Raw genomic sequence first — 14788 nt, 5'->3', positions numbered from 1 at the left:
ACAGAGGACCGCCGGCAGCCGCCCCTCGGTGTGAGGGTGCGGGCGGACCGTGGGCGATCTGTGGGGTGGGGCTCACTCCTAGTCCGGCGGAAACCGCGCGATCAGATGTGGCTCACGTTAAACCTTCCCAGAAACCTGTGGGGCATTACTTCCATTTTACAGAGGAGAAGACCGAGACTCAGGCGGTTGCCCAAAGTCTTGTAGGTAGTCACTAATCCTGGATTCTAATCTGCATTACACTGCCTCCCGGGCCCAGTCCTAAACTATCTGAGGAAAGGGTTGGCATTTTCAACACACCATTCCCAGTGCCCAGTGCGCTTACCATGATTAATAATTGCATGTTTACGTTTTTGTTTCTCTCCTTGACCGTCAGAATTGGGCTGGGGCTTCCCTTGTTTCCCCTTCCATTCCCAGCTCCCGGCACTTACTACAAGTTCGGTGAGTATTTGTCGAGTAGGAGCAGTCCAAGCGTAGAAAACAGGTGGTGCAAAGGCCTGGAGGCCTGAAAACATATGGTGCTTTGGGGAAGCACCAAGTAATTTAATCTGGAAAAAGTGCCAGGAGACTAAAATGGCAGGCAAAGCCCAGGTCACGGAAAGCCAAGTGCCAAGTTAAACAGACCTCACCCTGCGGGTAAAGCAGCTAATGGAAATGTTCAAGCAGGGGCGTGAGATGATCGCAGTTTTGGAAAGATCACTTGGGCTGTGGCATGAATAATGGATTGGAGGAGTAAGATGAGCAAGCTGGTTAGGCGGGTGGTGCAGTGGTCCAGGTGAGAGAGGATGAGGCAGGTGGCAGGTGGCAGTAGGAGTGGAAAAGACAGGACTGATTTGATGGAGTGGGGATAGAAAAGGGGTTTAGGAGGAGGTAGGCATCAAGTTTGAGGCAAAGGGAAGGAATGAATGGCGGTGCTTAAATGTTCCACCCACCTAAGAGGAAGAGATACCCTGGTACAATACCACATTTCATTGATTTCAAGACATTTTCCAGGTTTAAGATCTCAGAATCCTGAGATGCATTTTATAATTGACAGTGTCAATTATAAAACTGGGTCATAATTTGACAGTTTTCCTTTCTTTTTGGAGCTTAAAATAATGGTAAGTTTTACATTTGATGGTATCTCTTATTGGATGAAATAGGACAGATCACCAACCTTACAAAAAAAAATAATAATAAACACCCTGAGTTACTCCACTCCAGAATGGAGATTTCTCCCTTCTTTCCTAGGGGCCCAGGAAAAGCCCCAGAGGGCAGCTGTGCCTGGGGTCCCCCATTCTCGAACACTGGAGGTCTTGCTTATATTTTCAGATGCAAATATGATCCTCACAACACCCTCATGAGTAGGCAAGACAAGGGTCATTATCCCCATTTTATTTTTCAAACTTTAAAAACCAGAAGATAATTTTTTTTTTTTTTGCAAAAAGCAACGTGTATTCCTTGTAGAAAAATTGTTATTGTTCTGTGCCCTGAAGTCAATTCCAACTCATAAAAACCAGTCCAGTGCCTACCCTGTGCCTAGCAACCCTATATGACAGAGTAGAACTGCCCCATAGGGTTTCCTAGGCTGTAGTCTTTACGGGAGCAGATCACCAGGTCTTTTCTCCCACAAGCCGCTAGGGGGTTCAATCCACTGACCTTTTGGTTACCAACCAAGCTCTTAACCATTGCTCTGCTGGGGCTCCTTGTAGAAAAATTAGACACTACCAAAGAGTAAAGAGAACAAAAGGTAAAAAAATAACTCCTTGATGCATTACAGCTTTCTAGTCCTTTTTTGTTAAGCATATACATGCATATTTTTTTTTTTTAGTTTAAATTTATTTTTAAATTAAAAAAATAGTACATGAATACATTAAACAAAACTTTTCACACTGTACTTTGGGTATATACAAAGAAAAACTTTTCTCTCATACCACATGTGCCAGTCCATCTTCTGGAAAACAACCATTGTTTAGTGTTACTTGGATATTCTTACAGAAATCATCTCTGTATATCTTTTATACACACTGTTGAGCATCCACCTTTTTTGACTTTTCCTGGCCATCTTTTCACATGAGTTCACACTGATTTTTTGACAGCTTCATTGAAGTATAATTTACAAACCGTAACATTCACTCATTTTAAATGTATAATTCAATTATTTCTAGTACATTAATAGAGTTGTGGAACTATCACCACCATCCAATTTTAGAACCTTTCCATCACCCCAAAAAGATACTTGGTGTCTATTTGCAGTCACTTCCAGTCTCACCTCCAACCCCTGGCAACCACTCATCTACTTTCTGTCTCCATGGATTTGCCTTTCTGAACATTTCATATAAATGGAATCATACACTATGTCATTTTAGTATCTAGTTTTTTTTTACTGGCTTTTTTTTTTTTTTTTTACTGGCATTATGTTTTCAAGGTTCCTCCATATTGTAGCATTACGTGGATATGCCGAATTTGGTTTATACACTCACCAGTTTAGGTTGTGTCCAGTTTTTCTGTCAATTGTGAATTATAAACAGATGCCCATATAAGCACACAGCTGTAGGTCTTCATTTCTCTACCTAGAAATGAACATACAGATTTCTTCCCCCTTTTTTTTTCAATGATTGGATGTACTACACTTTATCAATCTAGTCCTCAACTGGAGCCCAGAAACCCTAGTGGTTAAGTGCTACAGCTGCTAATCAAAGGTTGGCAGTTTGAATCCACCAGGAGCTCCTTGGAAACTCCATGGGGCAGTTCTACTCTGTCCTACAGGGTCACTATGAGTCGGAATCAACTCCACCGCAATGGGTTTGGTTGTTTTTGTCTGCTGGAGCCCTGGTGGCATAGTAGTTAAGAGCTTGGCTGCTAAACAAAAGGTTAGCACTTGGAATCCACCAGCCGCTCCTTGGAATCCCTATGGAGCAGTTCTGTTCTTTCCTACAGGGTAGCTATGAGTCGAAATCAACTGGACAGCTAAGGGTTTTTTTGTTTGTTTGTTTTTAAGTCTGCTGCTGTGAACCCTGGTGGCAGAGTGGTAAGAGCCACATGGGCTAAACAAAAAATTAGCAGTTCGAATCCACAAGCCACGCTTGAAAACACCATGAGATAGTTCTACTCTGTCCTATAGGGTCACAAAGAACCGGAATCAACTCCATGGCAACGAGTTTGGTTTTTGGTTTGGTTGGCACCCCGCTGAAAGGCAATTAAATTGTTTCCATTTGTAAGTTTCTACAAAAAAAAATCTGTTATTATCCCCATTTTACTGAAAAGGACATTGAGGTCCAGAAAAGAGGCAAATGTTGTCAGAGGTCACCCTGAAAGCTAGGGACTCAAGTTCTGATCCTCCCAATTCCCATCGCGTGCTCCTCAACTGCTCCTGAATCCAGACAAGATCCCCAGCGGCCCAGACGGCCCCACGAAGCTCCGTGAAGCCCTAAGAAGCCAGCAGCTGAATTCAGGCTCTTGGATTTCCATTCGCCCACCAGAGGAATCTGCAAACCGCTCGGTAGCGGGCCACACACCCCGACCAGCAGGGGGCAATGCTGCCATCGCGATAGCACAGGCTGGCGCTCCTCGCGGTGCCCCTTTTCCTCGAGTCCCCAAGGCACTTCCGGCACTTCCGGAACTCTAGTGCAGCCGGACGTGCCGCGTGGGGACGCAGGCGCTCAAGGCGGCGGGAGCTGCTTCTGGCCGCGTCGCTGATCTGAAGTGAGGTACAGCGGCCAAGGGAAAAATGGAGACAATTCTGGAGCAGCAGCGGCGATACCACGAGGAGAGGGAACGGCTCATGGACGTCATGGCCAAAGAGATGCTCACTAAGAAGTCCACGGTGAGTAGGGTCTGGGCCCCTTCCCCGGGTTTAGCCGCCGAGCGCGCTCTTTGGCCTCAGACCCGCCCTCCTCCTGCCCCCCACCCTCCCGGGGGCTCCGTCTCCGAGCTCCGGCCTCGGCAACCTCCTCCTCAGGCCCAGCGCCCCGGCGGCCTCTTCGCTTCTGCCGCTGAACCTGCGAAGGTAAGCTCCGCCCTCGGGCGGCCTTTCCACCCCCAGGCCTGGGACTAACGGCGTCTGTGTCACCGTTTGTCTGTCTTCAGCTCCGGGACCAGATCAATTCCGACCACCGCACACGGGCCATGGAAGATGTGAGTGCTCCGCTGTCGTTTGGTCGGGGGGCGGGAAAGGAGAGGAGCGGGGAGGCGGGCGGAGCACGGGGTCTCACCGGGAGCCCTGGCCAGAGCTCACCTGACTGGCCAGGGTTGTCCGCCTGCAGCCGAACCTGAGGCTCCTGAGCTGCTCCTCCTCACTTTCCTGAGTGGGGAGCGCTTCCTCTTCATTACTCGGAAAGTAATGCCTTCTGTGTCCCTTGGATGTGCGAAAAATAGTGAGGAGGACTCAGTGACTCAGACACAGAAGGTACTGTTGTGTCCCCGCAAAACGAGAATGCTGTGTTAGTGTTTCCCTTCCAGACCTCTCTTTTGAAATGTTTTTGTTTACCAAACTGCTTTTGCCCAGTTAGATTTTCTTATTTGAAAAAAAGAAAACTAAAGTAAAATGTTGGTAATAAAGTTGGGTGATGGGTAAATGGAGATTCATTATACTACTTTTTCATGTATTTGAAATCTGCTCAGAAAGGATTAAAGGCCTAATTAGATTTTTTTTATTTGCAGGAGATAAACATTACTACCAGTCCTGTCCCTTATCTACATCCCCAAATCCAAAAACAGTTTGTAAATCGATAGGTTTTTTGGTGGCAAAACATAATGTGGCCTCATTTGGCAGCAAAACCTGCCCTGAGCAGATGAGAGGCTTTTTATGGTGTTTCTTATTCCACTTCGCCCTGGTGGCACAGTGTTTAAGCACTTGGCTGCAATTGGCATCCACCAGCTGCTCCTTGGTAACCCTATGGAGCAGTTCCACTCTATCCTATAAGGTGGCTCTGAGTCAGAATTGAGTCAACAGCAACAGGTTTTGTTTTTTTTTTTAGTTTATTATCCCACTTAAGGAGCCATGGTGGGGCAGGGGTTAAGCACTTGGCTGCTAAGAGAAAGGTGGGCCTGTTGACATGGCAATCACTTCTGCTTCCACAAAGATTACAGTTTTGGAAACCCTATGGGGCAGTTCTACTCTATTTTATAGGGTTGTTATGAGTCAGAATCTATTCCACGACAATGAATTTTATGTACTAATTAACCCAATTTGGTATCAATCCAAAGGTTTTAAGTTATGTAAAGATCTTGAAAATTATCTACAAGCCTATATACCACAAAACAATTACTGTTAAAATAAAATTTGTTTACATAGTTTAAATTTTTATCCAAACTTTTCACCATTTTCCATATTTTTCAATCTAACTGTAGCCCTTTTAAGATTTCGTCAACTGGTTTTGGACCACCACAGGGATGGAACCATTTTTCCAAGCAATTTTGATGCATTTTTATTGTGATTTTTATCTTTTTACTTCTTAAAAATTTCTTTACAATAGAGAGGACTTGTTTATGGTTCTTACTAAGACAGCGTTTGTTTTATTTTAACCCAATCAATATCTGCCTTATTTATCCAGTTTTTAAATATCTCCGCCCTGTTGGGAAGAGTCTCTCAACTCTTTCTTTTGTCTTTACTAGTCTTTTGGTAATTGGCGTAGCCTTATTTCCTTCAATAAAACCTTTTCTTTAACAGATTTATAGAAAAACGCATCAAGTTTTAACTTTTATTTCCATCTGGGTTTGTCCCGTTGTTGTTGTTGTTAGGTGCCGTTGAGACAGTTCCGACTCATAGGGACCTTATGTACAACAGAATGAAACACTGCCCAGTCCTGGGCCATCCTCACAATCTTTGCTATGCTTGAGCCGGTTGTTGCAGCTTCTGTGTCAGTCCAACTCATGGAGGGTCTTCGTTTCTTCCACTGACCCTCTACATTATCAAGCATGATGTCCTTCTCCAGGGACTAATCCCTCCTGATTACACGTCCAAAATACATGAGATGAGTCTCGCCATCCTCACTTCTAAGGAACGTTCTGGCTGTATTTCTTCCAGGACAGACTTGTTTGTTCTTTTGGCAGCCCATGGTAAATTCAGTGTTCTTCGCCAACGGTGTAATTCAAAGGCATCAGTTCTTTAGTCTTGCTTATCTGTTGTTCAGCTTTCGCATGATATGACGTGATTGAAAATATAGTAATCCTCCCTTATCTGCAGGGAATACATTCCAAGATCCCCTGTGGATGCCTGAAACTGGGGATAGTACGGAACCCTATATATACTATTTTTGGTCCTATATATATATACATAACTATGGTGAAGTTTAATTTATAAATCAGGTACAGTAAGAGATTAGCAACAATAATAAAATAGGATAATTACAATAATATAGTGTAATAAAAGTTATGTGAATGTGGTCCCTGGGCAGGACGGAGTGGGACGGCACAAAATTTCAGTATGCTACTCATATAACACTTTTGGACTGAGGTTGGCCTCAGGTAACTGAAACTGTAGGAAGTGAAACCTTGGGTAAGGAGGGGCCACTGTACCATGACTTGAGTCGGCACACCTTAGTCCTCAAGTGAAATCTTTGCTTTTTAACACTTTAAAGAGGTCTTTTGCAGCAGATTTGTCCTGTGCTTCCCTTTGTCACATTCTGGAACAACCAAAGTTTTCACTTTAGGACAAAATTACTCTCTTTTTCCCTTAACAAGTCTTGTATGCTCAGTCTAGCCTAAGTTACTTAAAAAGATCTAGGAAACTGCCTTTAGTTAACATACTGTAAAACGTAAAACCATTTGTCAGAACGAATTCACTTTTTTTAATTCCTGTGAATATTAGGACCATTCAGTCTATATAATCAATCATTTATCTGTAAACTAATCAGAATAAAGCTTTATAAAGGAATATTATAAATTGATAATGCCACTCAGGGGTAGGAAAATACTACATTTTCGTAACCCTATCTTCTGCCCACTTTAAAGAGTCCTTTAGAGAAGCAGTTTAGAATAATTTTTGTCTTTTGAAGCCTGGTTAAGCCAATCAAGATAAACAACCCATCCTTTTTTGTGTTCTTTTAAATTGAACCAATTTATGTCAAAGATTGTTTCAAAGCCACTGAAGGCCCAATCATTCTTAGTAAATTGTGCCATTGAGAAAGGCAGGCTCACATAGGAAGCTATTTTTCTCAAAGAGGAAAGAGTTGAAACTTAAAATGACCTCTTGAAAGCTGGCCAATTCAGCCTTCCCCATGCTACCTGAAGGCAAGCAAAAAAAAAACCCAGACAGGGGGTCTTAAACACTAGTTAGTGGCCATCTAATTGGTCTCAACCTACCTGGACCAAAGGTGAATGAAGAACACCAAAGACACAAGATAATTATGAGCCCAAGAGACAGAAAGGGCCACATAAACCAGAGACTACATCAGCCTGAGATTAGAAGAACTAGATGGTGCCCGGCTATCACTGATGTCTACCCTGACAGGAAACACAACAGAGAACCCCTCAGGGAGCAGGAGAGCAGTGGGATGAAGACCTCAAATTCTCGTAAAAAGACCAGACTTAATGGTCTGACTGAGACTGGAAGGACCCTGGAGGTCATGGTCCCCAGAGCTTCTTTTAGCCCACGACAGGCACCATTCCCAAAGCCAGCTCTTCAGACAGGGATTGGACTGGACTGTGGGATAGAAAATGATATTTGTGAAGAGTGAGCTTTTTTTTTTATCAAGTAGACACGTGAGACTATGTGGGCAGCTCCTGTCCGGAGGGGAGATGAGAGGGCAGAGGGAGTCAGAAGCTGGCCAAATGTACACGAAAATAGCGGATGGAAGGAATGTGCTATCTTGTTACGGGGAGAGCAACTAGGAGTATATAGTAAGGTGTATATAAATTTATATATGAGAGACTGACTTGATTTGTAAACTTTGACTTAAAGCACAAAAAAAATGTTTACGAAAAAAAAAAACAACCCAGAAGGAACGCTGTCTAGATCAGAACCAAGTTCTCAAGACAAAATGAGACAGAAAGGAGAACCACAAACTCGTCTGTGAGGCTGGCTGAAACAAGCAGACTTCTACTTTATGGTTGTCCTTTTTATGACAATTTCGGACATCCCCACACTTTCAAACAATAAATCAGAAAACAAAGCAAATAAGGAATTCAGTTTCCTAAACCGTCCACTGAAACTCGAAGTTGTCCACCAATTTCAACAGAAAAAAGTGGGTTCTAGAGCCTTAATTTTTAAAAAACTCATCAATTTACCTGAACAGTGTTTACACAACAATTTGCCTTAAAACACGGCTTTTAGTTTGCCTTTGGAGCTTCTGGAAACTTGACATAGTAATTCTTCAAAAGAGCAGAAGGTCTAAGACAGAATGGTCTTTACTATCATTTGACTTAAGGGTGACTTTTAGGGGACCAGTTTCATCAAGGTTCAAATATTAGCTCAGGGCAGATTGCTTGGATGGGTCACCCCAATCTCCATGGAACCCAGAAATCTGAATTCTATGAGAATTAAAATTCTGTTTTCCACTATTAAAGGTACTAAAAACCTCAAGAATTTAACACCACATCTCTTGAGGTTTACTTGGCCTTGCCTGAGGAGCCATTGTTGGCTGCTTAGCTTGCAGTTGTACGAATTGCTTTGTTCTTAAGTGTTCGTGTTTGCCTTTCAGAGGTATATGGAGGTCAGTGGGAACCTGAGGGATTTGTATGACGATAAGGATGGGTAAGTGACATCACAGTCAATCCAGGAATTAGTGCTTCTGAGGGGCCATCTTTAAAGGACTGACTTTGTGCTCTATGCTCTTTGGATTTTCCTGAAATTGTAGGTTACGAAAAGAGGAGCTGAATGCCATTTCAGGACCCAATGAGTTTGCTGAATTCTATAATAGACTCAAGCAAATAAAGGAATTCCACCGGAAGCATCCAAACGAGGTATGGATTATTTCAGTATTTTTTCCTGACCTACTCAAAGAGCACACTAAAGAAAAGGTGTAAGGAAAATGGAGATGTGGCACACAGATGTTCCTTCAAAACAGAGCTTGCCATTTAATTAAAAGCATAGCAAGGTGACAGTCTACAACTGTAGTGCTTTTAGCATTCCCCTCAGCTTTGAAGCCAAAGCCATACTGTTTGGGCAGGGCCCAGCCGGTGTCTGAGTACCGTGGTTTCTGCCCAGCGTGGGACCTCTTTAATGAGTACTCTTTGCTCCAGAGCTCCCCTCTGGGGGAGTCAAGATATTGTCTGATCTCCATTGTAGCCTAGGCTTTCGCTGCCCAATCCTGCTTTCTCCTAGAGTTTCTCATAGAGTTGTGAGAGAGAGAGAATGTAAAGGGAGAATGTCAGCGCTTAGCTATGTACCTTGGGCCACACTGATAATAAGATACTTAAAGGAAAAGGAGGCTGGAAAGACTTCCATCACAGATTAAATGACAGCTCCAGGTAGTGCTTGCTGTCTTACGGAAGCCATGCAAAAGAGTTTTATACGGGAAGTCACTGGTATCAGTTATTGATGGTAGCTGCCAGGATTGCTGTTTCACCGAAGTAATGGGAATGGAAATCTGGTCACAGGTAAAGGCAGGTAATGGGGAAGTATGGCCGTGCATTTGAAAGGCTGGCAGAAAAAGGAGGAAGAGAAACAGCAGAGTAGTAAGAAATATACGGAAGATACAGATAATTACACGAACAGACAGACTTAAAGTATCAAAAAGGAGAGACTATTAAATTAAATTACTGTGCAGGTAGATGATGTTACACACACACACGCACAGAGATATACCGCCCTCCTCTTTTGGAGGGTAAAGTATGAGGTCCTCTGATAACCAAGAGAGAACACCTTACCCAGCCCTGGTAGAATACTGACGAGGAATAAATGGTTAAGTAAATGATGGGAAGGACACATAAGATATGTAAACTGAAGGAAGCAAGTCCATTTATGTGAAAAAAATAAAAACTTTATACATGCATGTGAGGCTGTGTGCTTGTACAAATACAAGATAACTAGAGCAGTGGTTTTCAAATTCTGCACATTTGAATCACTTGGTAGATACTGTAAAAGTGCTGATGCTCACTGCTCATCCTTTCTGATTTAATTGGTATGAGCTGTGAAATGGGCATCAGATTTTTTTAAGTTGCTCTGGTGACCTAATGTGGAATAGTTTGTGAACCTTAGCAACAAAAACACCTGGAAGTATATAGCCTAGACTGTTAATATTGGTTACCTCTTTGGAGGAGAATTAATGAAGTAGGCTTTTCATTTTTCACTGAATCTTTTTGTATTATTTGAGTTTTTGTGAGCATGTGTTACTTTAGCAATTCTTAGTCACTACCAAAGAAGAGGAAAGAAAGCAAAGTAATTGGGAAACAGTAATAGGCCCTTTTTGAGAATTTAAGGTCAAGTAAAGCTTCAGAAGTTCAACTTTCTGTAGTGCGCATTCCTTTGACGTGCAGCTTTTGTGTTGAAAGATCCATCTAATCTTTCCTCTTTTGCCTCAGATCTGTGTGCCAATGTCAGTGGAATTTGAGGAGCTCCTAAAGGCTCGAGAGAATCCAAGTGAAGAGGCACAGAGTAAGTTGGGTTTAATATTCCTTTGCAGCACTAACAAAAGTACGGGCTTTGCCTTCTGAGCCCTGGAAAGCAGGGCCCCAGAGGAAAAAAAAATTAATTGTGGTGCAAAGGTACACCACAAAACATATACCAGTTCAACAATTTCGCCAGAGAAATTTTTGCCAGTTTCTTTTGCTTGTTTTTTTCTTCGCTGATTTCTGGGCTAGACTGACATCCAAAATTGACCTTGGGCAAAACGTTCCTTTTGCGCTAGCCTAGTTTAGATACACTAGTCCGGAGAGCCAAAGTCAGTTCACCTCAGGAGTGTAGGGAGGACATTTTGATGAAGAGCTGCCTCATGGAACAAGGAGCAAACCGTCCATTTGAAAGGGCTAGTTGGAGAAAGTGGTGTTTAGTTATCTGAGTCATTGATGTCTCTGATTCCTTCAGACTTGGTGGAGTTCACAGACGAAGAGGGATATGGTCGTTACCTTGATCTCCATGACTGTTACCTCAAATACATTAACCTGAAGGCATCTGAGGTAAGGCATGGGAGAGGGGAGGGTGGTTGTGCTTTCAGTGCTAAGTCAGGATACTCGACTGGGCTGGGCTGCGAGACATGAAACGGTTAGAGTGCCTTTCTTATGTTCTGTAACTACTGTGTTAAAGAGGCGGTAGGCTTTCTTGGAATGAAACCATATTCAAATGAAAGTCAGGTTCTATAGTGGACACACAAGCACATTATTACTTTTGTAAAAACTTAAAAAAAAAAAAAAAAAAGCGAGAAGTACCTATCTTCATCTCCTGTGTTATGCACACACAGTACAAGGAACATAGTAGATACAAAAATATATTATCTACCAGCAAAGGACTATCTAAAAGTGTAAATAGAACATTAAAAAATAGCTTATTACTAAGAGATGACATTTAATATGACACTCTTAGAAAGGGCACAAAGAAGTATATGGTTAAGTTCCTCATGGAGTTGTGAGAACATGTCCAAATGTGTAGTGAATAAATTTTAAGCTCTATGAGGGCAGGTCCCTGGGCTGACTTGTTTTCTGCTATATCCCCAGTACTTGGTATGAAGATACTCAGTATGTGGTTGTATGAGTGAATCAATGGCAACTTTCAGGACTTTTAGGTTGTAATGGATGTCAAAGTCCTTAACCAAGTGCCAGTGTGCAGTTAGTGTTCAGTAAATATTTGTTTTAATTTACTGTTCATTAATTTGAACATTACTTTGCAGAGTTAATTTTGTGTCTGATATTCTCAGTCTAGTGGAATTCATACCCCACTGGACTGAGAAGGAATTGAATGATGGGAAATAAAAAGACTAGAGTGATCTGGGTGGGCCTTGTTATTTGTTAGGGAACACTCCATCTGGATCTCACTTACTGGAGACTATATTGTAATTGAATCTTATGTCATCTCTTTTCAGAAACTGGATTATATCACATACCTGTCTATCTTTGACCAGTTATTTGACATTCCTAAAGAAAGGAAGAATGCAGAATATAAGAGGTAGGTATTAATGGTTTCTAGGTCTCTGCTGGATTGATTAGAAGATTATTTAATATGAAGGTGTAAGGGCAAAGTTCCAAATTTTATCACCTGAAAGGCATACCTGACTTCCAGGTTTATTAGACAACAGGGGTTTGGAATGACATGGTTTTAAAACATTTGTAGTACTCTGCTTCTATGATCTTATGCCCATGCTGTTCTTAATTTTGTCTTTGGATGTAGAAGGAAGTCTCCCATCCAGGGACCTCTGTGTCTTTGGAATTTAGTGGGAGAAAATGACACATTCTCATACTGTGATTGAAGTGAGGTGTCTGGGTCTGGTGTGTAAATGGGAAATTATGTTTTTGTTATTCTCCCCTTGGTTAGTGATTTGTACCCCTAGCTGCTTCCCTTTTTCTGGTTTTCTTCTTACCCAAAATGTTTTATGTATAGAATTAATTAAAACTTTAGTATTTGAATAGTGTCATGAGGGTGAAAAGAGGTTAGAAAGGTCAGAATTGAAATGACACGTTGGGGAAAAAATCATGAGCTAATTTAAAAAACTAGTAGTACTAGAATTATAAGTATATTCTACAGAGCATAACAGTAGACCAAAAATAGAAACCTTCTTAGCTTTCACTTTATTCCATGTTTCTCTATAGATACCTAGAGATGCTGCTTGAGTACCTTCAGGATTACACAGATAGAGTGAAGCCCCTCCAAGATCAGAATGAACTTTTTGGGAAGATTCAGACAGAATTTGAGAAGAAGTGGGAAAATGGCACCTTTCCTGGATGGCCGGTAAGCTTCAGTGGAGGTGTGGGTAGAAGACATGCCAGGGAATTGAGCTAATTAATTGAATCTTGATCCTCACTTTCTCTGTCAGGGGCATTAGATGTTGAGCCCCTCAGTATCAGTTGTGGCCATGAGGTGTTCCCTGCCAAGTATACAAGGTTTTCCCTTTGTACTTTGGAACAAGATTTACCAGGGCCCACTTGCTATTGAGTAGACACAGGATTTTTACCAGCCATGTTATTACCGCTATGTGGTTCCTACTGACCAAAACCTGACGAGAATGTTTGTTAGAAAGCTCTACTATATATCTTGACTCCTGGGGATATGCTTGAGTTTTTATTGAACTCTCAGAGAGAAAATGGACCATCTGGGTTTTTGCCCCGCTCCTGCAAGAATTTGATCCTTACTCGTAAATGTGTATAAGAAAGGGCCAACCAGCAGCCAGCAGTTTAAATGACCCCCTTATCTTCATCTTAAACTTGGATTTCAATAAATGTTAAACATTGTTCTTGCCAGAAAGAGACAAGCAGTGCCCTTACCCATGCCGGAGCCCATCTTGACCTCTCTGCCTTCTCTTCCTGGGAGGTATGTTTTCTATAGCTGTTGCACTGAGCTCACCTGTCTACCCTTCCAAGGACCACTCACTCTTGTTTTTAATGCCATGGTTGTATTATGATAAGACACAAGCTTCTGGGACCAGGCATCTACAAAGAATGTGGAAAGGTTAAAAGAAAACAAAAATTAGGTAACTGCTTTGAAAACCATGTGATAATACGTCTAACTATGTTAAATTGTGGTGGAGGTAATATAACAATAACGTCATGGTCAGCTCTGAACTTGACCGCAGATCAGTACTTTGGAGAGCTTGAACTTATGCTAGGAGACTGGCTATGGAATGTGTGGTTCTGCCACAGCCTCAGACTGGGAAGACCTGGGTTTGAGCATTTGTTGTTTCCCCAAATCTACTTTTTAAAATATTGTAACTTGTCCCTTTTTGTACAGGAGTTGGCCTCCCTGGGTCTGGACAGATTGAAATCTGCACTTTTAGCTTTAGGCCTGAAATGTGGCGGGTAAGAGACTGGTTTTTTTTATCATAACTGTCTCATTTACTGTCTGTTTGCTAGATCTTCTAGGTGGCTCTGATTCCATTCTTTCTGTCATCCTACACTATAAAAATGATGACATCTGTTTGATGAACAAACCCTGAAATTCTTTGCCCTCCTGTCTTCTTAGGACCCTAGAAGAGCGAGCCCAGAGGCTGTTCAGCACCAAAGGAAAGTCCCTGGAGTCGCTTGATACCTCCCTGTTTGCCAAAAATCCCAAGTCAAAGGGCACCAAGCGGTGAGTGGCTGAGGTGGTACCTCTGTTTATGTCCTATTTTATTCTTTTTTTTTTTACTTTATTTTTATTGTGCTTTAAGTGAAAGTTTACAAATCAAGTCAGTCTCTCACATAAAAACTTACGTATACCTTGCTGTACAGTCCACTTGCTCTCCCCCTAATGAGGCAGCCCACTCCCTCCCTCCACTCTCTATTTCATGTCTATTTCGCCAGCTTCTAACCCCCTCTACCCTCTCATCTCCCCTCCAGACAGGAGATGCCAACATAGTCTCAAGTGTCCACCTGATCCAAGAAGCTCACTCCTCACCAGCATCCTCTCCATCCCATTGTCCAGTTCAATCCCTGTCTGAAGAGCTAGCTTTGGGAATAGTTCCTATCCTGGGCCAACAGAAGGTCTGGGGGCCATCACTACTGGGGTCCTTCTAGCCTCAGACCGTTAAGTCTGCTCTTTTTTTAATAAGAATTTGGGGTCTGCATTCCACTGCTCTCCTGCTCCCTGAGGGGTTCTCTGTTGTGTTCCCTGTCAGGGCAGTCATCAGCTGTAGCCAGGCACCCTCTAGTTCTTCTCGTCTCAGGCTGATGTAGTCTCTGGTTTATGTGGCCCTTTCTGTCTCTTGGGCTCGTAATTACCTTGTGTCCTTGGTGTTCTTCATGCTCC

At 42.5% G+C, this 14788-nt stretch overlaps 1 protein-coding gene across 5 annotated transcripts in view; it reads left to right on the top strand.

Moving 5' to 3' along the window:
• Positions 1-3596: 3596 nt before the first annotated feature.
• The window catches only part of LOC100668559 (splicing factor 3A subunit 3), a 32386-nt gene continuing 21194 nt past the window's right edge, over positions 3597-14788 (top strand). For 2 of the 5 annotated variants that reach the window (XM_064281757.1, XM_064281754.1), the window contains exons 1-12: positions 3597-3802; positions 4066-4113; positions 4226-4384; positions 8619-8671; positions 8775-8880; positions 10441-10513; positions 10943-11034; positions 11934-12016; positions 12658-12796; positions 13307-13375; positions 13793-13860; positions 14024-14131. In XM_064281757.1, coding sequence (XP_064137827.1) covers positions 3707-3802; positions 4066-4113; positions 4226-4384; positions 8619-8671; positions 8775-8880; positions 10441-10513; positions 10943-11034; positions 11934-12016; positions 12658-12796; positions 13307-13375; positions 13793-13860; positions 14024-14131 — 1094 coding nt within the window. In that variant the 5' untranslated portion in view covers positions 3597-3706. Of the gene's footprint in view, positions 3803-4021; positions 4114-4225; positions 4385-8618; positions 8672-8774; positions 8881-10440; positions 10514-10942; positions 11035-11933; positions 12017-12657; positions 12797-13306; positions 13376-13792; positions 13861-14023; positions 14132-14788 lie in introns of all 5 variants that reach the window. The other 3 variants (XM_064281755.1, XM_064281756.1, XM_064281758.1) reach the window with 3 other exon arrangements.

This window comes from Loxodonta africana, chromosome 3 (genome assembly GCF_030014295.1).
Source record: "Loxodonta africana isolate mLoxAfr1 chromosome 3, mLoxAfr1.hap2, whole genome shotgun sequence".
Classification (NCBI taxonomy): Eukaryota; Metazoa; Chordata; class Mammalia; order Proboscidea; family Elephantidae; genus Loxodonta; species Loxodonta africana.
This window is presented reverse-complemented; position numbering and strand designations above follow the sequence as displayed.